General features: G+C 46.1%; 1 protein-coding gene across 2 annotated transcripts in view; it reads right to left on the bottom strand.

The window, feature by feature from the left end:
* Positions 1-807: 807 nt before the first annotated feature.
* grm8a (glutamate receptor, metabotropic 8a) overlaps positions 808-25,455 on the bottom strand; it is a 229,180-nt gene continuing 204,532 nt past the window's right edge. Inside the window, exons 10-11 of one of the 2 annotated variants that reach the window (XM_066668098.1) lie at positions 4,892-5,212; positions 808-1,542 (exon numbers count right to left, since the gene is read on the bottom strand). In XM_066668098.1, the coding sequence (XP_066524195.1) occupies positions 4,916-5,212 (297 nt within the window). In that variant the 3' untranslated portion in view covers positions 808-1,542; positions 4,892-4,915. The remainder of the gene's footprint in view (positions 1,543-4,891; positions 5,213-25,455) is intronic. The other variant, XM_066668097.1, reaches the window with a different exon arrangement.

Here is a 25,455-nt window from a genome sequence, read left to right as displayed (position 1 = left end):
GGATATTTCTGTGTTTTGTGTCTCCTGGTGTGTAACAGTCTCCTGTAAACACTTTATTTATAACTTTATTTAAAGAATGTATAAATTATGTTTATTAACACATCAGCTCAAGGTTAAAGACAGTTTTCACACTTTTAATAACACCTTATTATAAAGCGCTGAGTGTGTCTCCTCTCCATGTGCTGCTCTGCAGTCGGAAACTGCTCTAATGTGTTTACGAAGCCCCAGTGTCTGTAAATGGGTAAAAAAACAAAGTGTCTGGGTCCGGTGCTAGGCTTTCTCTCTCTCTGCTCACGGCAGAGAAACGCCATCTGGAGGTTTTTAGACAACGGAGAGACTCCAAACGCTGAAAAGCACCAACCGAGATGAGGATGTTGCTCTATTCCTGCTCCATAGGGGGGTAACACTGACTTATTTTTGCTGTTACAGTTACATTACTTAAGGTGGAACTGACTCTAAATTCAGGAGAGCGCTAACTGCATGAAAGTAAACACAGAGGGAAAGTGCTACAAAACTAAACAGCTCGAGTTACATATGAGTTTCTGTGGGAATTCAAACAGTGAATAAACACTTATAAAAGGAGAAAAGGAGAAGAAGTAGAAGAAGGAGAAGGAAGAAGAGCCAGGACCACAGAAGACCAGGGTGAAACAAAGTATGCACAGCAAGAAATTGATGCAGAACCAGTAAAGGTTCAGAATTCTGGTTTCTGTGCGGAGAAGAACGTGTGAGGAATGTTCCTCTTAAAGGCACATCCAACAACGCTACACATTTGCAAAACATTCCTTTATTATAAATAAATCTGTTTTTGTTCTTGTTGTTGTATAAAAACTAGCATGCGTCATCATCCATGACATTTACAGCTCCACAACCCCAAGCTATGGTCCGGTTTAGCCAAGTACAACACACATCTCATCTGGGAATGCAGGGTCAGACAACGGGGGACAAGAATTAAAAATCCGGCACGATCACAAAAATACTTACAAGAAGAATAACAACAAACAGGGTTCAGCTCCGCGGCCCAGAGCTTCTCTTTTATCCACAGCATCAAACGCTCAGGTTTAACTTCCACATTTTTCTTTGTATTTTTTTGCACTGTTGCATTTTCTTCACATATATTTTTTGTGTGTTTTTTAATATTTTATTATTTTCTTTTTCCATTTTGTTTTCAAACCTGCATCAGTTTATCTCTGTTTATTTATTTTTATTTTTTTTTTGTGTGTGTGTGTGTATTTGTGTGTGTGTGTGTGTGGCAGGATCAGTAGCTCAGGGTGGACCCGATTGGTGTGAACCAGCGCCCCCTTGCTGCCCGGCAGGTCCGAGTTTGATGCACAATGATAAGGAAAAGTCTCATGCTCAGTTTCCCAGGGGGAGGTCCAGCTTCTTGTTGGCGTCACATGACACCTCTCGGTCTGAACAGGCTCTTTCTCCTCCCTCTCTCTCTCTCTCTCTCTCTCTCTCTCTCTTTCTCTCTCTCTCGGCAGGCTGTCCGACCTCAGATGGCATGGTTGCTATAGCTGACGTAAGTCGTCTTGGTGGAGGATGCTGCAGAAGGGAAGACAAACATAAAACAGTCACTTGGAATTGATTTTAAAATCAAGGGTTCTTCATGGTTCGTTAGCATGCAGCTAATTGTAGGTCTGTGTTTGGCAGCCAAATTACATTTCATATTATTCTTAGTCTTATGATTAAAATACGTATTAGATTTAGTCTCATTGTAGTCATTTAATTCTAGTTCTAGTCTACTTTTAGTCCATAACATTTAAAAACAACCTAAATTTAATCATTTACTTTTAAAGGTTTTAATATTTTAGAGATATTATTTAATACTTACTTAGCTTAAAATAGCTTAAACAATTTTACATTTAAAATGTTAACATCAACAAAATTGTGGCTATTATATGATCCCTTTTTTCTCCAAAGACATTTTACATTCCATCCTAGTGAAGGCAGCTGATTTGTGTAGCCCTTTGTTAGTGCAGGCAGGGCTTTGTGTAGGTCTACGTTAGTGCAGTCAGGGCTTTGTGTAGGTCTACGTTAGTGCAGTCAGGGCTTTGTGTAGGTCTATGTTAGTGCAGACAGGGCTTTGTGTAGGTCTACGTTAGTGCAGACAGGGCTTTGTGTAGGTCTACGTTAGTGCAGTCAGGGCTTTGTGTAGGTCTAGGTTAGTGCAGTCAGGGCTTTGTGTAGGTCTACGTTAGTGCAGTCAGGGCTTTGTGTAGGTCTAGGTTAGTGCAGTCAGGGCTTTGTGTAGGTCTACGTTAGTGCAGTCAGGGCTTTGTGTAGGTCTACGTTAGTGCAGTCAGGGCTTTGTGTAGGTCTAGGTTAGTGCAGTCAGGGCTTTGTGTAGGTCTACGTTAGTGCAGTCAGGGCTTTGTGTAGGTCTAGGTTAGTGCAGTCAGGGCTTTGTGTAGGTCTACGTTAGTGCAGTCAGGGCTTTGTGTAGGTCTACGTTAGTGCAGGCAGGGCTTTGTGTAGGTCTATGTTAGTGCAGTCAGGGCTTTGTGTAGGTCTATGTTAGTGCAGACAGGGCTTTGTGTAGGTCTATGTTAGTGCAGACAGGGCTTTGTGTAGGTCTATGTTAGTGCAGGCAGGGCTTTGTGTAGGTCTACGTTAGTGCAGTCAGGGCTTTGTGTTGGTCTAGGTTAGTGCAGTCAGGGCTTTGTGTAGGTCTACGTTAGTGCAGTCAGGGCTTTGTGTAGGTCTACGTTAGTGCAGTCAGGGCTTTGTGTAGGTCTACGTTAGTGCAGTCAGGGCTTTGTGTAGGTCTACGTTAGTGCAGTCAGGGCTTTGTGTAGGTCTACGTTAGTGCAGGCAGGGCTTTGTGTAGATCTATGTTAGTGCAGTCAGGGCTTTGTGTAGGTCTATGTTAGTGCAGACAGGGCTTTGTGTAGGTCTATGTTAGTGCAGAAAGGGCTTTGTGTAGGTCTACGTTAGTGCAGTCAGGGCTTTGTGTTGGTCTATGTTAGTGCAGACAGGGCTTTGTGTAGGTCTATGTTAGTGCAGACAGGGCTTTGTGTAGGTCTATGTTAGTGCAGACAGGGCTTTGTGTAGGTCTATGTTAGTGCAGGCAGGGCATTGTGTAGGTCTACATTAGTGCAGTCAGGGCTTTGTGTAGGTCTACGTTAGTGCAGACAGGGCTTTGTGTAGGTCTAGGTTAGTGCAGTCAGGGCTTTGTGTAGGTCTACGTTAGTGCAGTCAGGGCTTTGTGTAGGTCTACGTTAGTGCAGGCAGGGCTTTGTGTAGGTCTATGTTAGTGCAGTCAGGGCTTTGTGTAGGTCTATGTTAGTGCAGACAGGGCTTTGTGTAGGTCTATGTTAGTGCAGGCAGGGCTTTGTGTAGGTCTACGTTAGTGCAGTCAGGGCTTTGTGTTGGTCTAGGTTAGTGCAGTCAGGGCTTTGTGTAGGTCTATGTTAGTGCAGACAGGGCTTTGTGTAGGTCTATGTTAGTGCAGACAGGGCTTTGTGTAGGTCTATGTTAGTGCAGACAGGGCTTTGTGTAGGTCTATGTTAGTGCAGGCAGGGCTTTGTGTAGGTCTACGTTAGTGCAGGCAGGGCTTTGTGTAGGTCTATGTTAGTGCAGACAGGGCTTTGTGTAGGTCTATGTTAGTGCAGGCAGGGCTTTGTGTAGGTCTATGTTAGTGCAGAAAGGGCTTTGTGTAGGTCTACGTTAGTGCAGTCAGGGCTTTGTGTAGGTCTATGTTAGTGCAGTCAGGGCTTTGTGTAGGTCTATGTTAGTGCAGACAGGGCTTTGTGTAGGTCTATGTTAGTGCAGACAGGGCTTTGTGTAGGTCTATGTTAGTGCAGGCAGGGCTTTGTGTAGGTCTACATTAGTGCAGTCAGGGCTTTGTGTAGGTCTACGTTAGTGCAGACAGGGCTTTGTGTAGGTCTAGGTTAGTGCAGTCAGGGCTTTGTGTAGGTCTACGTTAGTGCAGTCAGGGCTTTGTGTAGGTCTACGTTAGTGCAGGCAGGGCTTTGTGTAGGTCTATGTTAGTGCAGTCAGGGCTTTGTGTAGGTCTATGTTAGTGCAGACAGGGCTTTGTGTAGGTCTATGTTAGTGCAGGCAGGGCTTTGTGTAGGTCTACGTTAGTGCAGTCAGGGCTTTGTGTTGGTCTAGGTTAGTGCAGTCAGGGCTTTGTGTAGGTCTATGTTAGTGCAGACAGGGCTTTGTGTAGGTCTATGTTAGTGCAGACAGGGCTTTGTGTAGGTCTATGTTAGTGCAGACAGGGCTTTGTGTAGGTCTATGTTAGTGCAGGCAGGGCTTTGTGTAGGTCTACGTTAGTGCAGGCAGGGCTTTGTGTAGGTCTATGTTAGTGCAGACAGGGCTTTGTGTAGGTCTATGTTAGTGCAGACAGGGCTTTGTGTAGGTCTGTGTTAGTGCAGGCAGGACTTTGTGTAGGTCTAGGTTAGTGCAGTCAGGGCTTTGTGTAGGTCTACATTAGTGCAGGCAGGGCTTTGTGTAGGTCTATGTTAGTGCAGACAGGGCTTTGTGTAGGTCTATGTTAGTGCAGACAGGGCTTTGTGTAGGTCTACGTTAGTGCAGTCAGGGCTTTGTGTAGGTCTACGTTAGTGCAGGCAGGGCTTTGTGTAGGTCTATGTTAGTGCAGACAGGGCTTTGGGTAGGTCCATGTTAGTGCAGACAGGGCTTTGTGTAGGTCTATGTTAGTGCAGTCAGGGCTTTGTGTAGGTCTACGTTAGTGCAGGCCTGGCTTTGTGTAGGTCTATGTTAGTGCAGTCAGGGCTTTGTGTAGGTCTATGTTAGTGCAGGCAGGGCTTTGTGTAGGTCTATGTTAGTGCAGTCAGGGCTTTGTGTAGGTCTATGTTAGTGCAGTCAGGGCTTTGTGTAGGTCTATGTTAGTGCAGGCAGGGCTTTATGTAGATCTACGTTAGCGCACAATGCTGCTCTTTGTAGGTCGACGTTAGCGCAGGCCCTCTCCTGTTGCAGCTGCAGCTGATGGATGCGACTCACTGTTGGTCTCCATGCTTTCACACAGCTCGGTCTTGACCTCTCCGTTGGGCCGGTCCCCACCCTTCTGTGTGAGTTTGCCGGACATGGCGGCGGCTGTCACGATGGCCTTGAAGCTACGTTTGCGCTTGGGAACATTCTGCTCTGGGTGGAAGATGATGATGTAGACCTTCGGCACGTACAGCATTCCTAGAGACACTGAGGCACTGAGACTCAATGAAATGGTGAGGGTGGTGGTCTGGATGTACATCTGAGAGAGAGAGAGAGAGAGAGAGAGAGAGAGAGAGAGAGAGAGAGAGAGAGAGAGAGAGAGAGAGAGAATTTAAATGTTGCAACTGAGAAATTTAAAGGAACATCATACAAACAACATATTTTTACCTTAAAATGAATTAATTCATTGTCTGTAACCTTCTATCCGGTTCATGGTCATGAGCCTGGCACCTACCCAAAGTCACTGGAACATTAAATATTCATTCATTCATACATTGTCTGTAACCCTTATCCAGGGAGAACACACCACACTCCTCACAGACAGTCACCCGGAAGAAACCCACGCAGACACAGGGAGAACACACCACACTCCTCACAGACAGTCACCCGGAGGAAACCCACGCAGACACAAGGAGAACACACCACACTCCTCACAGACAGTCACCCAGAGGAAACCTACGCAGACACAGAGAGAACACACCACACTCCTCACAGACAGTCACCCGGAGGAAACCCACGCAGACACAGGGAGAACATACCACACTCCTCACAGACAGTCACCCGGAGGAAACCCACGCAGACACAGAGAGAACACACCACACTCCTCACAGACAGTCACCCGGAGGAAACCCACGCAGACACAGGGAGAACATACCACACTCCTCACAGACAGTCACCCAGAGGAAACCCACGCAGACACAGAGAGAACACACCACACTCCTCACAGACAGTAACCCGGAGGAAACCCACGCAGACACAGAGAGAACACACCACACTCCTCACAGACAGTCACCCGGAGGAAACCCATGCAGACACAGAGAGAACACACCACACTCCTCACAGACAGTCACCCGGAGGAAACCCACGCAGACACAGAGAGAACACACCACACTCCTCACAGACAGTCACCCGGAGGAAACCCACACAGACACAGGGAGAACACACCACACTCCTCACAGACAGTAACCCGGAGGAAACCCACGCAGACACAGGGAGAACACACCACACTCCTCACAGACAGTAACCCGGAGGAAACCCACGCAGACACAGGGAGAACACACCACACTCCTCACAGACAGTCACCCGGAGCGGGACTCGAACCCACAACCTTTGTGTTTGTGTTGTTTTTCTTTATCACTGTGGGGGGTAATCTGGAGTCTGGGGGTAATCTAAATACAATGGAGTTTTAGGGCCATGATTTTGAAAAAAATAAAAATGTCAGAAAATTTCGCTGCAGATGTAATGAGGCTGACCCAAACCTTTGCAGTGAAGTCATTCTATTGTATAGATTTCAGGAATAAATCTTCTGGCACATCAGAACCAGAGTGGTATTAGTATTTGAACTGAATCATTGCAAGAACCTGTTTATTCAGAAGAGGGCGTGTATTTTCACAGGATACAGTGAGAATGATGATGAAAATGATGGATCCGGAGAGAGAGGAACTGCAGCGTGCCCATGAGGCTCCATCACGTTACGACTCATACAATAAACTAACGCCATATGCATCACAGTCAGGGGCTGCACTGACGGGGGCTAGTCGTCATGTCGTGTGGAAGGAAGCGTATAATAAATAATTCTGTTCACTTCACTTGGCTGCTTCTTTCAGAACTCAGTCTATGGAGCAGAGACTAGGAGTCTGTCTGAAAATTACAATAAATGATCCACACAGTATTTCTCTAAATATTCTGGCTTTATTCTCACCGTAATAAACAGATCTGTGCAGGGGGTGGTGGAGGGGAAGAGGGGTCAGCTGATGTACACTGTGTGGTGATTAAACTGGAATGACCACAGTTCACAGCCAGCGCAGACTGTACATGCTGCAGGGCCAAAGCAGAGGAGCATCTATAAGGATAAAGAACACATCCTCTCACAAAGCAAGGGGCACAGAGCTCCTGATTTCATTTTCCAAACCCCGCTATGAAGCTTTAGGAACTCATTCCAGACACAGAACTTTCTGGAGGAGAATCCGAAGTCATCCGCTTGCAATAAGACGGAGAAGGGAGATAAAAAAGAGAAGCTTAAAGATCCCCTCTCTCTCAGAGAAATGCAGCTCCGCTTTCAAAACCCAAGCCATCCACTGTGAGAAGCACACCTCAACACTGTGGGTCTGAAAGGATGTGTAGCTGGAGTGATGTACTAAGAAAAGGAAATACACACACAACAATACTTCTACCCAGTCGCGAGGAAAGGCTGCCACCCCTGTGGGTGTTTGTGAGTGTGTCACTGCCCCTGGTGTACTACTGTGTGTGTGTGTGTGTGTGTGTGTGTGTGTGTGTGTGTGTGTGCGTGTGTGAGTGTTCACTGCTACAGATGTGTTAAATGTGGAAATATGGAGGCACAGTGTTGCCAGGCTGTTACTATATGGTCACTAAAGTGTTTTTGCTAAGGACTAAGTGCTAAGGTATTTTAGGTGGTTGCTAAGCAGTTTCAGGCCTTCTCTATGGTGGTTGATATGGCATTTCAGGTGGTTGCTAAGGAGTTTCTAAGTAGTTGCTACAATGTTTCAAGATAATTCCATTTGTGTAGCATGTAGTTGCTAGAGTGGTTGTGTTGGTATTCCAGGTGGTTGCTAAAGTGTTCCAGGTGATTGCTATGAAGTTGCTAGGGCGACATTTCAGGTGGCTCATAAAGCTTGCCATGTGGTTCTTAAGGTGGTTGCTATGGTATTCCTGGTGGTCTCTAGGGTATGCCAAGTGATTGCTATGGTCCCTGGTGGCTGTTGTTAGATGACGTTGTCATACCCCGTGTGGTTGGGTGTTACTAGTGTATTGTATTGATTGTGATATTGCAATAGCCATATTTTGTCTTGAAAATATATAGGTACATACACACACACAGAGAGAGAGAGAGAGAGAGAGAGAGAGAGAGAGAGAGAGAGAGAGAGAGAGATAGATGAAATCCTCAAAGGGCAAGTGGTCATGTGAATCCATGTCGGCAGCAGGGGGTAGAATCACAGAATGGCTGGTAGCAGATGGTCAGTCATGCTTCAGTCAAAACAGAGAGAGAAAGTGAGAGAGGAAGAGAAAGAGAGCGAAAGATGAGAGTGAGAAAGAGTGAGAGGGAGTGTGTGTGTGTGTGTGAGAGAGAGAGAGAGAGAGAGAGAGAAAGAGAGGGAGAGAGAGAGAGAGACTATTATTAGATCCACTGTTATACAAGTCTGACCACTATTAGAAAACCACACCGACAATTGGACAAACCACACCCACTGTTAGACAAGCCCCGCCTTCACTGTTTTCAGGTTTTTACAGTCTATCATTTGATAAACCCCAGTCAACCATAGCATTAAAGCCACCTCCTTGTTTCTCCACTAACTGTCCATTCCCTCAGTGGGGGGGTCTGCACGTGGTCCAAGCCAGAGATGCTCAGTGACATTCACAGAGAGAATGAAAGAGTGAGGAAGCAACAGCAGAGAGAGAGAGAGAGAGAGAGAGAGAGGTGTCACATGGACACACCAGGTCAGATGGGGGAAAGTGGAGGACAGGGAAATGCCCCAGAACTTGGTTCTTTTTTCATGCTCATGGTGCTAAGACTTGCCAAAAGGACTGTGTGAAAAAGTAGGTGGCCTGTTAACCTTCTGCAGAGGGACAGAGAGACAGTGGACAAAAGGGAACAGCCTGTATGCCTCCATTTTAAAATGATGTTGAAATAACAGCAGCAGTTTCCAGCATCAAATCGTCATGAAAACATAGACCAATGCCAAAAATAAGTAGGAATTACTAGAAAAAAACAGTAATTTGTTCATTCATTGTCTGTAAGCGCTTATCCAGGTGGATCCAGAGCCTACCCAGAATCACTGGGCACAAGGCTGGAGGGGGCGCTAGTCCTTCACGGGGCGACACACACTCACACATTCACTCACACACTCACACCTACGGACACTTTTGAGTCTCCAATCCACCTACCAACGTGTGTTCTTGGAGTGTGGGAAGAAACCGGAGCACCCGGAGGAAACCCACACAGACACAGAGAGAACACACCACGCTCCTCACAGACAGTCACCCGGAGGAAACCCACGCAGACACAGAGAGAACACACCACACTCCTCACAGACAGTCACCCGGAGGAAACCCACACAGACACAGGGAGAACACACCACACTCCTCACAGGCAGTCACCCGGAGGAAACCCACACAGACACAGAGAGAACGCACCACACTCCTCACAGACAGTCACCTGGAGGAAACCCACGCAGACACAGGGAGAACACACCACACTCCTCACAGACAGTCACCCGGAGGAAACCCACGCAGACACAGAGAGAACACACCACACTCCTCACAGACAGTCACCCGGAGGAAACCCACACAGACACAGGGAGAACACACCATACTCCTCACAGACAGTCACCTGGAGCGGGACTTAAACCCACAACCTCTAGGACCCTGGAGCTGTGACTGCGACACAACCTGCCACTTCAAAAAATTGGAGACTCAAAGGTGTCCGTAGGTGTGAGTGAATGTGTGTGCGTGTCGCCCTGTGAACGACTGGCGCCCCCTCCAGGGTGTGTTCCTGCCTTGCGTCTCCAGTTATCTGGAACTAAAGAAGAGTTGGTTCTTCAGCAGGAACCTACACTTAGAACCACCTGAACTGTTCCCCAGAAATAACTCTAAGACCCAGAAGACCACCCTCCACGGTACAGCCCACCTCCACACAGACCTTCACGAAAAAAAAAAAAAAAAAAAAAAAAAAAAACATTTTATATATATATAGTATTACTAATAAAATAATAACCACAACGCAAGAACAACAAAGCTACAACAATATCACTGAAAAAGACAGGAATAAATAAGAGAAAAATAAAAATAAATTTAATTAAAAGCCTGTGGTAAAATCACTTTTGAAATGACTTTTTTTCTCTTTTGGAGATACACAGTTTTGTACCTAATCCAGTGTCATGTGTGTTACTGATGTCAGAAGCCGGAGGTGATGGCCCTTTGTGTGCTGTGTGAGTCTAGTGCGGTAGAAGAGCTCTGCGTGCACTGATAAGGGGTGGTGTAGGGTGTGTTTGTGTGTGTGTGTCAGGTGTGATGGGTTTGGTAGTGGCATGAGGTGTGAGTCAGATAGGTCACCCTGTCGCTCCCTATAGCCTCACTGACTTGTATTCTTCTGTATAAAAGTAATGCTGCAAACACACCCACACACACACACACACATATATCCTCATAGCTATGGGATGCTACAGGATGTAGGAGCCACCGTCTGTGAAGCAGGTACCGTGCGGTAGCTGTGACTCTCTGAAGCAGAGCTCCAAGGCTCATTGGCTCCAGGGCCCTCTCTGAAGGACGTGGTGTGATTTCAGATTTCTGAAGCTCGTAACGTCCAGCGCTCCAGAATCATTCAAGTTAGAATTAAATAAATCACTTTATTGGCCACACTCTGCATTTAACCCAGTGAAACATACATTCACAGACACACACACACACACACACATTAGTGAACACTAGGGGGCAGTGAGCGGTGGGCAGCCCTAGCCACGGCGCCCAGGGAGCAGTTGGAGGTTAGGTGCCTTGCTTAAGGGCACTCCAGTCATGACCTGCCGGCTCTGGGGATCGAACCGGTTACACGCCCAGTTCCCTAACCACCAGGCCACGTCTGTCCCAATCTGACAGGAAGTGTGTGTTCACACTGTGTTTAACACACCCCTGTCCAGGTGTAAATCCGCACTAATGGGTCGCTCTCAGGAGCTCAGTGAACTCCAGTGTGGGGCTGAGGGAGGACGCCGCCTGTGGAACACGTTCAGTCACGTGACATTTCCTCTATTAAATACTCCACAGACAACTCTCAATGTTGTTATAACAAAGCGGAAGTGATTAGGAATGGCAGTTAGAGACTGGAGACACTACTGCTTCATTCTGGCATGTGTGTGTGTGTGTCTCCAACATTTATGACGGGTCAGAACTCCACTGCAATGTCTGACCACTCAGTTGTTTGGGCAGTTAATCAGGCATCACTTTCCCCTCACACTCACAGCAGACCACAGGCGATGAAGCTGACATCCGGTGACGACCAACTCAGGCTTAAACCCGGCTTAAATCCAGCCTTCCACAGAGAGAAGATAAAACCCACATGCTCCACAGAAGGTTCGGTGTCATCTGGGACATTAAACAGCGTCCGCTGCAGAAATCCACCAAACACAGAGCAGCCGAACGCTGTCAGAGTCACATCAGACCCACAGTGGTCCTCAATTCAAAACCCCCAACAATGGACGAAGTGGAAAAGACCAAGATCTTACATCTTATTTGATGGGAAATCTCAAACACGTTGCAATAGTTACCCTGGTTACCGTGGTGCAGTCCATCATCCCAGTGACCAGATTCCTCTATTCAGCGTATGGCAGCTGTAAACCGCACTTTGTACGAGGAAGAGGACACGTTACATTAAAGCAACACTAGTTAAGGTTTGGTTTGTTTGCTCCTGGGCTCCAGGGCCACTGAGCTGTAATAGAGAGAACAGAGCCTCTGCCGTACTCAGCACTGTAGAAACTGCACTATGTAACTTTAAGGGAAGGGGAGGTAACATCCCACGTGCCCTCGCTCCCTCCTTTGTGATGTCAGGACAGTGCTGTTAAAGTAAAATACCCTCTGCAACTGTAGGGGGAGCCCAGGAGCAAAAAGAATAAATCTTACCAAATGTGGCTTTAAAATTGCTTGTTCATGTAAGTTAGGTTCTGCAGATATGGGCAGTGTTTTCTGTTTTCTAATGTGGTTAGTCAACTGATGATGCAATGATGCGCGCACACACACACACACACACACACACACACACACACACACACACCATTTTATTCACACCAGATGCTCTACACTCCGTCTGTGGTGGATAAAGCTCCAGTGTTTGTACACAATCCTGGCTCCATAAATGGGAAACAAACACACTCTCTCTCTCTCTCTCTCTCTCTCTCTCTCTCACACACACACACAGCTGAGAAACAGCATCTGGAGGTGTTTGGATGGTGGAGAGACACCAAACGCTGAAAAGCATGAACCGAGATGAGGATGTTGCTCTAGTCCTGCTCCATAGGGGTGTAACACTGACTTATTTTTGCTGTTACAGTTACATTACTTAAGGTAGAACTGACTCTGAAAGATACAGTCGCTTCTTACTCACACGCACCGCTCCACATTAAAAAATACAGTCGCTTCTTACTCACACACACCGCTCCACCTTAAAAGATACAGTCGCTTCTTACTCACACACACCGCTCCACCTTAAAAGATACAGTCGCTTCTTACTCACACACAACGCTCCACCTTAAAAGATACAGTCGCTTCTTACTCACACACACCGCTCCACATTAAAAGATACAGTCGCTTCTTACTCACACACACCGCTCCACATTAAAAGATACAGTCGCTTCTTACTCACACACACCGCTCCACCTTAAAAGATGCAGTCGCTTCTTACTCACACACACTGCTCCACCTTAAAAGATACAGTCGCTTCTTACTCACACACACTGCTCCACCTTAAAAGATACAGTCGCTTCTTACTCACACACACCGCTCCACCTTAAAAGATACAGTCGCTTCTTACTCACACACACCGCTCCACTTTAAAAGATACAGCCGCTTCTTACTCACACACACCGCTCCACCTTAAAAGATACAGTCGCTTCTTACTCACACACACTGCTCCACCTTAAAAGACACAGAGATTCTGAAGGAACATGAACTGGAGGGTGGAGTTTGATTTGCTGTGAGAACAGTATCTCTCCAGAATAGTCTGTATTGCCTTTAAATCAGGAAACTAACAAGTTCAACTGCTGCCTGCTGCTCTATGTCTTCTCTAACCACTCCCACTTATAGAGGGCTGGGGCATCACCAGGGATTGAACCAGACAATTTCTCTATTTCTCATTCTCCTGAGACACACAGAACTTGGCTCCAGCTCCATGCTGCTCACTCCAGCGTAACTCGTTTGCCGAGTCTCTGGCAAAACCTTTGTGTTTTAAATCAGCATCTGGAGCCAACGTCAGCGCGGCGATTATCTCTACTCCACTGCACCTCACTCTAATGCACTCTAAACCTCTCTCGGAAAGTCAATACAGAGCCTCTCTGTTATTACCCACATCCATAATATCACTTAAACCCAGAGAGAGAGAGAGAGAGAGAGAGAGAGAGAGAGAGAGAGAGAGAGAGAGAGAGAGACCAGAAATCAGAACAGGTAAAGAAAGAAAGAAGGGAGAGAGTTTGAGAGAGAAAGGTGAAGAGAGAGACATCAATATGGAGAGAGAAAGTGAGAAAGATAATGAGAAAGAAGAGGGAGAGATTGGAGAGATTGAGAGAGAGAGAGAGAGAGAGAGAGAGAGAGAGAGAGAGAGACCATAGCAACTAGACCCCGTCTCCTCGCGAGTCCTTATTAACGAATCGATTAATGAACTCCAGTCGTTAGAGAAACACAGCGATGGTAAAGAGGCAACACACAGCAGCAGTAAATGCAAGGGGTCAGGGGTCAGTGCTTTGACGAAGAAGAGTTATTTACAGAGAGTTCACTGATAAACACCTGGTCCTGATGTTCAGATATACACCAGTTTCTACACTCCCTGTCCACTCCGGTCAGTTCCGGTCTCTCTGTAGTTCTACAGTTACAGACTGTAGTCCATCTGTTGTTCTGCATACTTTGTTAGCCCCCTTTCACCCTGTTCATCGATGCTCAGGACGCCCCCCACAGAGCAGGTGTGATGATTCATTCTCAGCGCTGTGTCTCACGGCCCATCGACAGGTACCTGAATATTTTGAATATTTGTTTTTGTCTGTCCTGCGAAGGTGGAATGTTCTTGCATTGCGCCCAGTGATTCTGGGTAGTCTTTGGATAAAGGTTACAGACAATAAGTCAATAAATGAATATTTAAAAAAATATCCACATCTACACGATGAACACAAAACACTGTTCTTGCTCTTTATTGCCTATTTTTCTTTCTCTTCTCTTCTCTTCTCTCTCTCACAACCTTCATTCTCACTGTACCACCTTCTACTCTCTCCTTCTTTATCATTCTCTCTCTCTGTGTTTGTGTCTACTATCTCTCCTTCAATAAAACACTTAGAATAGGACCGGCAGCAGACCGCAATGGCCCAGACGCTTTCTATCTCTCTCTCTCTCTCTCTCTCTCTCTCTCTCTCTCTCTCTCTCTCTCTCTCTCTCTGTGTGTCACACACACACACAGCTCCACAGTCCTGAGACAGAATGCCATGAGTTTCTGAACACGCACTGCTAATTTAAACAGAGACAGACCTGTGCAGCTCACAGTGTGTCATCAGTGTTTTTGAAAAGTTCAGTTTGGCCCTAAACACCACAGCCCTGGACACAGAGTCTTCAGAAACCTCCACCTTCCAGCAGCCTCCGTCTTCAATAACCTAACACACCATTTTCTTTGGATGTGAGGACAAAACGCAGACCAAATCCTCAGTTTATAAAACACCTGTATAAGAGAGAACAGTGCCCGAGGTGAGGCGAGGTGAGGCGAGGGTGACGCGAGAGTGATGCGAGTGTGCCTCACTTTTGAACACCATCTTTAATCCAAACGGACAGTTCTGGTGGGTAGATTTATGTGGCTGAGTTTGCATGTATGTTTTATTGGTGGTTCTACTGCAGGACCAAGGCCTCCGCAGTGGATGACTGGCTTCAGCGGAGCAAGAAAGTCTTAGAGGCTAAACTCCAGAGGGTTATCTGTCACCAGGCATCACACAAACCTCCCACTCATCATCCAGAGCAGAGCAGAGTGTTCACTTGGGATCGCAACATCCATTTTCCCGTCAGAAGCAGGCGCCCTTCAAAATCATACAGAAAACCATCCGTAAGCTCTTTGAGAAGAAAGGATTCTGCTCCATCTCCCCTTTTAACAAGAGGAGTGCACTTGGCAAGCATTAAATATCTGTGCAGTTAGCGTTCTCCTCCAAGTGTGTTGAGCTCTAGTGGTGATGAATTGGCAGCAGTTTGAAAATAAGCTGAGCTCTCGCACATCTCCAAGGAAACAACTGCTTCTCACTGCCTCCGGTGGGTGAAGTGTGTGTGTCGGTAGTGACCTGTATCAAATAAGTATTTAAAACAACACTAGATAGTATTTTTACCTTAAAATTACAGCTTCAAAATCAGAGAGAAGAGTGTCTCTGTCATTGCTTTTCATCACGGCACGACACTAACTTTTAGAGGAGGATAGGTCACTTTTTAAAGGTGGACCACTGCTGTAACTGTGTAGGTTTGTGTACACCATATGTGCCGGGCTCGGACTACAGGATTTCAGCCCGATTTTGTCGTATCTGACACATTTCCAGCCCCGGACACTAATATGAGGGTTGGGAAGGAGGAAGGGGCTGTGTAATCAAAGACCGGTGATGGGGCTTCGGGGATGACTCACGACACCACGATAGAAGACATCTTTAACATATGCCTCGAGGTTGACCACTGGGAGAACAGAGAACTCTGTGGTGCACAGGACATGCTCGAGCATTATCTTGAGTTTTCATTGAAGGATGGACGGCCCAAACTGTCCTCTCTGAGACATTCTTTATCTTCAGTTCGGAGAAGAGTACAAAATCACCACAATCACACACAGTGCCTCTGTAGCTATGAATGGCAGGTTTTCCATCCACCAACAGATTTTTTGGAAACCCAGTTTGCTACAGTGTCTTGAACTGAACTCACGCAAGAACGCAAACGATAATTAATCTGCGCCCAATGTGTAATGTTTCTATACAACACACATTTATCACATTTATGGCAGTATTATCTCCTAATCTGACATGGTAACAAACCATCCATCCATTATCTGTAACCGCTTATCCAGGGCACAAGGCAGAAACACACCCTGGAGGGGGCGCCAGTCCTCATCATGTAGTCTGATCTCAGCGTTACTGAATGCAAAGCTACCTGTTCTACATTTTTATTCCGAGAGCACAGGTTTATTTCTTGTCGAGTTGTAGTTGAATTGTGTTTGCAAAAATGAGTAAACCCTGTTTTTGAATTCATCCCATTCCTGAACCGGTCTGAGATCTTTCTACTCTAGTGAACACACCGCAGATTCAAAAAAAAAGAAAAACAAAGCCCTGACAGGCAATGGGATTACTGCCCTTATTTCTGTCCTTGGGTACGAACAGACGACACGGGCAAGAATAAAATAAACGCATCCTCCATGTCATCCACCGAAAGCAAACCCAGCAGATTTGTCTGATGCGATCACACGGATAAACTGACAAGAATACGCTTATAAAATAGACCATGAAGAATGCTGGAAGTGTAGACGTCATCGTGGTTCTGAAACAAGGCTCACGTTCAGGGCCTACACATGCTGAAAGGATTTCAAAGCCTCTGAAAGAAAAGTGTCTGATAGTGGGTGGTATTTCTGTTAAGTTTAACCCAGATAAACACAAGGACACACGTCTTTGAGCCACACTGAGCCCAGCCCTTCATCTCCCCCTGCCATTAAACACTGCCATGCCCCTCTGCTCGCTCTAATTAGTTTGAAAAGTCCTTGGACAGAGATCCTCCCAAAACTAAAACTCTGGGTCTTTAATGTCTCTCTCTCTCTCTCTCTCTCTCTCTCTCTCTCTCTCTCTTTCTTTCTGTCTCTTGGTCTCTCTCTTTCTCTCACTCCACTAAAACCCTGGGGCTTAAGGAATTCATTCCGACAGCACCCTGCAGTTCCCTCCTTCCTTCAATTCTGTCATTTTCTGGACCAGAGACTGTATCCAGAGAGGAGAGAGAGAAGGACAGACAGGGCACTGTAACATCCAGTTTTCCTAGTTCTAGTTTTAACCAGTCACAGCTTCACTGCAAACCGAAAGTGGAGCACAGAATACACACTCCTGTCCCTCTCGCTGATATTTTATTATATATTTCTAAGGAATTTACAAGTGTTTACCCAGGTTTACTCTCAATGTCTTCCCCCAGCGGGCTTAGGAAACCACAACAACGGCGGCAGTAACGTTAAGCGGTGTTTACTCATGGTGTATTGGCGTGTTGTTGTTGTTTGGGACTGAACACAGCTCCGTCATCAGTTCAGACAGATCAGTAGAGTTAGTTCCTTCCTTGTTGCAGCGTCCAGCTCTCGCTGGATTCTTTCGTCGGCCACCGATCCAAGGAGCGTTTGAACCTCTTCAAAAGACCACGGCGTCATTTTACGAGCTGCCGTCGTGAGTCGGATAAAAACAAACGTGATCTCTGCTGCAGCTGGAGATTTTACAGATGGAGAGTTGGTGCTGGTCGTCTGCGTTGCGTGGCGTAGAGTGACGACTCTCTCTGGACGATCAGCGCTCTGCAAGGTTTACACGCCACGGTTTAGTCCCTACTCGACTCGCTCTGAACCACGAGAGAACAGCCACTAAACAAGAACCCGCTTCCAGAACCAGGACCAGATTTCCCTGATGGAGGAGCAGAAAAGAAAAGTCCAGTCGAGTAGGGACCCTGCAGTGGAGAAGAGCTCCAAGGAGAACTACAGAAATATGGGAGGACACCACTGATGGAAGGAGGAAAACAGATCTGTTCTGTGCAGCCTGAGAGTGAGAGCATGTGGCATAGACCACAAAACCTAGGGAAGGAGGACGAGGGGTTTGTCCTACCAGCCATTTTTAACGTCCATATGCATGACCATAACAGAACTGATTATACTTTGGGTGACACACAAAATAAACCAGAAAAGGTGTCTCTGTCTCTCTTACTGGCTCTGGCTCTCCCTCTTTTACGTGTCAGCGTGTCTTTATCAGCCATTGCACATCAGGAAGATGCTGACAGGTAACCAGGGGAGCCAGAGCGAGTGAGAGGAATCATCTGTCTGCATTGACACCTCTGTCCGAGTTTCTCCGAGCCCTGGCTCTAGAACAGACCTGATTCTGAACTCTAAAGTTAATCTGAACTTGTGAGCACAGAAACAGGGAGGAAGCCTGCAGTGATGCATTAGGAAGACTTAGCGAAGTGCAGACACTTTTAATTAAATCAAGCGGATTTGTCTAGGGAGGGAGGGAGAGGAAATGTGGAAAGGATGCAGAATTAATGGTAACAGGATTTGGGTCACAGCTTTCTTGTCCATTAAGAGCGATCCCAACACCATTCCACCTCAGCAACTCAAGGCAGTGTCACTGAACTACATAGTTTAGCTAACACAAACACTTAAAGGCAAGGTCTACGATTGTTGGGAAACACTGCTCTTGCTGGTTTGTTTACGTTCAGAAGCTCAGCATCTTTTAAGGTTGAATCATGTGTTTGAGGAGAAAAATGATGTGTCTGAAGTGTAAATTGTCTGTAAGTGTTTATTCACTGTTTGAATTCCCACAGAAACTCATGTGTAACTCGAGCTGTTTAGTTTTGTAGCACTTTCCATCTGTGTTTACTTTCATGCAGTTAGCACTCTCCTGAATTTAGAGTCAGTTCCACCTTAAGTAATGTAACTGTAACAGCAAAAATAAGTCAGTGTTACCCCCCTATGGAGCAGGAATGGAGCAACATCCTCATCTCGGTTCATGCTTTTCAAAGTTTTGAGTCTCTCCGTTGTCTAAACACACCATATCTTTGACCCTAAGCACCTAACCCTAACAATACTCATAAACATCACCTTAAATCATACGGGGAATTGTAGCAGCAGTGCTAACCCAATAAGAGTCTTCCGTCACGGCTCACAGCATTGTGTTCACTAGCACATGAGAGAATATCTTGTATAAATGGGGTCTGACGGACCTGAGCAATGACCACAGGAAACATTCTGACAGCACATCGTCTCTTAAAAGTGAAGTCAGCACATGTCTACTGCCCCTGCTGGCTGGCTATATTAAGACATGTAGCCCCGCCCATCCCCATATGTTTTCTACAGCAAAGCAGCCCATTTTCTTCTCCTCTAAACTGTCTTTCCATCTTCAGTGTCTCATTCCAGCAGTTTGTTTTTCCTTCGCTAATATTGACATATTTTTTTTATTTTCACCTAGAAATAAATGTATAAAGTGGTATTCTGATATATAAACAGAAGGCTGACAGCCTGGCTGCTCTTGGGCCACCTGCCGGACCCGCCCCCTTCTCACAAACCTGTTCAGAACTCTCCTTTTCACTTTAAGAAGTGCAGCTACTGGTGTTTACCAAAAACCCCTTCCAGCAATGGCATTTTATCATCCATCAGCAGAACCTTTCTGTACACCCCAAATAGTGCAACAGTTACATTCTGGCACCTACAGAACTTTCCATTCCACCTTAAATAGTTCACCTTTTCTTTTTCTCACCTGCAGAACTTTTCATTCCACTTTAAACAGAGCAGAGAGTATAATGTGGCCCTGGTAGATTTATTCATTTCTCCTAAATGCTGAACTGTTTAAGATGGAATGGAAAATTGCACCATTGCCACAGTAATTTCGGCTGCATTTAAGGGGGATTAGAATATGTGGTCGCGAGAGAATGCCACTGCTGCCACGTTTCAGTTAGAATGGAAAGTTATTAAACATCAGTGCTGTACAACTGCAGAACTGCTGTAATTTTTAAAGTAGACTAGAAGCAAAAGAAGAGAACAATAATGAGAAATTGAGGTCTCTCCGGGACAGAGAGGACTCTCTGAGCTCTCTGAGGAGGGGGTATTTTTACCCAAATGAGGAGGCGTGTCTGTCTCAGCCCTGGTCTCTAATGCTCAGACTCTGGTTGCAAATTTGACAAATGGAGGAACGCTCCATTTGTTTCTATTTCATTGTTTCTATTCTCACTGATTTTGAGGAGATGTGCTGACATGGTGTTAACGCTGTAGATCACACTGTCAGAGTTTCTTGAGTGCACTGGAATGTGTTATGTCTGATGACGATGAAGGCCACAGTGGGAAAAGCCCCTGAAAATGAAACACATCCCGTTATTCTTTGGTTTGTGTTAACATTACTGTTCTTTCAGAGTTTAGGCATCTGTCAGTGCTTTTACACCAAATAATCTCTGGTTCTTGAACTCGTATCAGGTTCAGGATTCTTCAGGATTCTTGGAACCTTTGTGTTCTCCAGCGAGACCCCACCGCCCTCTATGTTTGCATCAGATTTGATGGGAACCAAGAGCCAGAGATTAATGGGGAGCACCATTCTTGCACAGGGTGACACACACTCACACCTGAGGACACTTTGCAGTCTCCAATCCACCTACCAACGTGTGTTTTTGAAGCATGGGAGGAAACCGGAGCACCCGGAGGAAACCCACACAGACACAGAGAAAACACACCACACTCCTCACAGACAGTCACCCGGAGGAAACCCATGCAGACACAGAGAGAACACACCACACTCCTCACAGACAGTCACCTGGAGGAAACCCACGCAGACACAGAGAGAACACACCACACTCCTCACAGACAGTCACCCGGAGGAAACCCACGCAGACACAGGGAGAGCACACCACACTCCTCACAGACAGTTCACATGTTAAAATAAAGAAACTATGTAACAAGATCTAGAAACAAGAACAATAAACCCGTAAGCTGTGTGACAGAGACACTATTTACAGCGTCACATAGAGTTTTGGTTTGTCTTCTTTCAGTCAGCTGCAGCCTAATATTTTAATGTACTGCAACAGCTATTAACATTGGATATATTTAACCCCAAGTTGGCTGTTAAAAATTGTGTTGCAAAAATTTTAATGATAAATGCAGCTGTTGTGATACTAATGTACACTGATACCATCTTAGTTTTACTGTTTTCACTGTGTGTTTTTTTTTCTTTCTGTCTTGTCATCACTTTTTGGACATTTTGTATTTTTCTTATGTCTCAGAACATTTTCTAGAGCCTCTGCATTGTGCCAGGCTGCCATTGTAAATAAGAAGCTATTCTCAATGACTTGCCTGAGTAAATATAAATAATGATAATAATGATACAATTTATTTGACACTTTGAGCTCTTTCTAGAGCTTCTTTATCTCACAGGGTTCCTGCTGAAAAATCGACTAATTCAGATCTACTGTTTCACGTCAATGGAAAAGGCCTATGGCTGTGTTGTCTGTGTGAAGGACAGTGTTTTTGCGTTCCTCAGTGCGGAGAGTAACTGCTGGTCTTCCATAGAGAGCTGGTTCATCCCGTCCCTCCCTCTGAGATACATTATCAATGGTGACGGAAGTAAAGATGACATCCATCTGTTCTCAGAGTTACTCATCTCATGTAGCTCTGCAGCAATTAAGCACACGGATTCTGCCCGGCTCACGCGGCTGAGCAGAGCGGCCCGTCAACAGGTGCTGAACCAGAAAAGTGACCTCCAGGTGCTGAGAATACACTGCCGCGACAGATGGAGAAACACTCATTACCCATCCGCTCCAGTGACTGCGCTGACACATGCAAAATCCAGAGGCATCAGCAGCCTTTCTGATTCCATTCTATAAAGCCTCGTGAACGTAAACAGCTGTTTGAATGGAGAAATGTGATCACATTATCTCCCACTGGAAGCTTCATCCATCCTTCAGTCCATGTGTCTCTTACAGTAAAGAAAGAAAGTGCTTAGTGTATCAACTCCCCCGGGAAATCCTTCATCTCCTGCATCTCTGTGCTCTGTAATCTAGGTACGAGGCGCTGAATCAGGAAATATATCCTCGTCCATGCGTCCGTCCGTCTCGGTTCCTGTAACTCACTTCTTCCTGGCATTAGCTCCTCACTACTCCATAAACTTCTGTTGCTCGTCTCCTCACCCACTCCCGGTCCCACCACCACATCCTCCCGGTTCTCCAAAACCTCCACAAGCTCTCAGTAATCTCGGTCGTTCTTGTTTATCTGACCTTCTTCAACCTTCCACCCCTCAGCGCACTCTCAGATCTTCTTCATCTGGATTACTCACCACTCCCCCTTCCAACCTGCACAGTGTTGGAGACCCAGCCTTTTTCAGACCTGCTCCATGCCACTGGAACTCCCTCCCTCCAGAAATTCAACAGACAAACTCCCTATTGCTATTCAAATCCAACCTTAAAACACATCTGTTTTCTGTTGCTAATGCCCTCTGTTTCCTGAAGCCAGGCCGACTCATGCTATCACTCCTTTGTTTTGTACTGCATTATCTTTATTCATTCCTTTCATGTTTTTATTGACTAATGTGGTTGTCCTTTACATCTTCATCTCGTTGTAAACAGTGTCTTTGCATCCTTGAAAAGCGCTTTAGAAATGCCACATATTTTTATTATGATTATTATTATCATGGGACATGGAGAGCCTCCTGAGCTCTGGTTTCTCCTACAGCTTGGTAAGTGTGTGTAAAACCTGGACAGAATCCTGTCTCAGTCGAGGAAACCACAGCGAACTGTTTCCTAAACTCTGGAATGTACTGATGGTCTGAGTTTATCAGATCATTCATTCATTCATTATCTGTAACCAATTATCTAGTTCAGGGTCACGGTGGGTCCTACCTAGAATCATTGGGCGCAAGGCAGGAATACACCCTGGAGGGGGCGCCAGTCCTTCACAGGGCGACACACACACTCACACACATTCACTCACACACTCACACCTATGGACACTTTTGAGTCGCCAATCCACCTACCAACGTGTGTTTTTGGACTGTGGGAGGAAACCCACGCAGACACAGAGAGAACACACCACACTCCTCACAGACAGTCACCAGGAGGAAACCCGTGCAGACACAGGGAGAACACACCACACTCCTCACAGACAGTTCACATGTTAAAATAAAGAAACTATGAAACAAGATCTAGAAACAAGAACAATAAAGTGGCAATGCTTCATGTGAACAAACTACACTACAACACCATTATTAAAAACCATTCAAAAACCAGCAGCACTGCTGTGTCTGATCCACACGAGCCAGTGTAACACACACTAACACACCACCACTACGTCAGTGTCACTGCATCGCTGAGAACCACAGCCCAAACGGAGTGTGGGGGCCGTTTCTGCTGCCACTCAGGTCGAGGCGCTTTGAATTATTCAAGATTAATGGCGTGGCTCATGGCTCACTAAGGACCTGGGCGGTCACTTTCTCTTTGTCAGAGAGGCAGCGTCCGTACAGAATGTGCTGAGAGGGATGAGTTACAGTGGGCGCTGGATTCTAAACTGACAGTGAAGGAAACGGCACTTCACCTCTATAAATATTCCCATTACCCGGAGAAATACGACCTGAACATAGCTCTGGGACAGGAGGGGACCATTCCAGCCCATGATGAACACTTATTGTAGATCGAGTGTAAAGCTAATTTCACACCAGATGTGGTAAACATGGCGCGGATGATGCGCTGCTATATTAATCAGTGTAGCTCTTCACACCAGCGATGTGTGAAGCTCAAAAATACTCTTCGGGTCTATTTTTGACGTGTGCCGTGTGGTGTGCAGCAATCTAGCAGTTTCTTTGCAGAAACAATACAGAATTCAGCTCTCCTTTAAAAATCATATTCTGGGCCAAAAACATGTCGACACACAGCTGTATTCTAAACGGTAGCAGCATTTCAAGCATTCAACACCAGAAATTACAATGTAAAAGAAAGAGACCAACAGCCAGATGTTGCAGCCAATCAGCTTTACAGTCTCTGACAGAAGTCTCGTCATGCATGGACACAGTCAATCAATCGTTACAATAAATGGTTCACTTTAATGTCAAGGGCTTTCACGTTAGTTACTGGGTGCAAAATTAAACGGTCAAAAAGTGTCCTGATGTCCACAGCTCGGTAACACCCATAACATCTGTTACTGCGAGGACAAGGGTCTTGTTTTGTCTTTAAACGATTCAACCAATCACAGATTAGAGCTTCACCTGCGGCAAATAATGTAATGAACACATTCCCAAAGGTGTGTAAAGAGACCCCCAGCAGACTTTCATATGAAGTGCAACCTGACCTTTGACGACATGCCAATGATTCAATCACAAACTTAAGAGCTGTTCATCAAGACCTCGAAGACCACGTCTGCTGCTGAGGAGGTGGCAGGCATCTTTAAAGCATCCAAACGTCGAGTGGGCAGGAGAAGAAAAAGATTTCAGGAAACGGGCGACGTTTATGACAAGCCCAGGTCAGGCAGACCCCTTAAGACGTCTTCAATAGTCTAGGGCTGCCATTTTTCAACTGTAGTGGAGCTCCAGTCCTCCAAGCTCATGTAAATCACATACAGTATGAATTATATTTTCCAAGGCGCCACGTCTTTATGTTCTAATGTTAATTTAGCAGGTTTTTGTATTCAAAATAATGTATTACTTCTGTACATGACAAGACTTATGTCTAATCTTTGTGTCCTAATTAAATGATAAAGCTCAATGAAAGATACAGAACGTTCTTTGGGTAATAAGTGTAATCTACGGGGCTCTGCCTTCATATGAACCACTTCTGATTTCAATAGATCAACTACGAGTCAAGTTTTTTTTTGTTGTTCCAACAACTTGGATGAGAAACAAGACTTTTATCAGGGGCTGTATAGTGTTTGATCATTTTCACACTAAAAGCTGTGCCAAATTTAGGTGATATAAAGTTTATTTAAGCATTATACGTGGCAGTGCTGCAGGTAGTGTCACAGTCACACAGCTCCAGGGGCCTGGAGGTTGTGGGTTTGATTCCGGCTCCCGGTGACTGTCTGTGAGGAGTGTGGTGTGTTCTCCCTGTGTCTGCGTGGGTTTCCTCCGGGTGACTGTCTGTGAGGAGTGTGGTGTGTTCTCCCTGTGTTTGCATGGGTTTCCTCCGGGTGACTGTCTGTGAGGAGTGTGGTGTGTTCTCCCTGTGTCTGCGTGGGTTTCCTCCGGGTGACTGTCTGTGAGGAGTGTGGTGTGTTCTCCCTGTGTCTGCGTGGGTTTCCTCCGGGAGACTGTCTGTGAGTAGTGCGGTGTGTTCTCCCTGTGTCTGCGTGGGTTTTCACCGGGTGACTGTCTGTGAGGAGTGTGGTGTGTTCTCTCTGTGTCTGCATGGGTTTCCTCCGGGTGACTGTCTCTGAGGAGTGCGGTGTGTTCTCCCTGTGTCTGCGTGGGTTTCCTCCGGGAGACTGTCTGTGAGGAGTGCGGTGTGTTCTCCCTGTGTCTGCGTGGGTTTCTTCCGGGTGACTGTCTGTGAGGAGTGTGGTGTGTTCTCTCTGTGTCTGCGTGGGTTTCCTCCAGGTGACTGTCTGTGAGGAATTGGTGTGTTCTCCCTGTGTCTGCGTGGGTTTACTCCGGGTGACTGTTTGTGAGGAGTGTGGTGTGTTCTCTCTGTGTCTGCGTGGGTTTCCTCCGGGTGACTGTCTGTGAGGAGTGTGGTGTGTTCTCTCTGTGTCTGCGTGGGTTTCCTCCAGGTGACTGTCTGTGAGGAATTGGTGTGTTCTCCCTGTGTCTGCGTGGGTTTCCTCCGGGAGACTGTCTGTGAGGAGTGTGGTGTGTTCTCCCTGTGTCTGCGTGGGTTTCC

The sequence above is a fragment of the Hoplias malabaricus genome, chromosome 4, assembly GCF_029633855.1.
Source record: "Hoplias malabaricus isolate fHopMal1 chromosome 4, fHopMal1.hap1, whole genome shotgun sequence".
Taxonomy (NCBI): Eukaryota; Metazoa; Chordata; class Actinopteri; order Characiformes; family Erythrinidae; genus Hoplias; species Hoplias malabaricus.
This window is presented reverse-complemented; position numbering and strand designations above follow the sequence as displayed.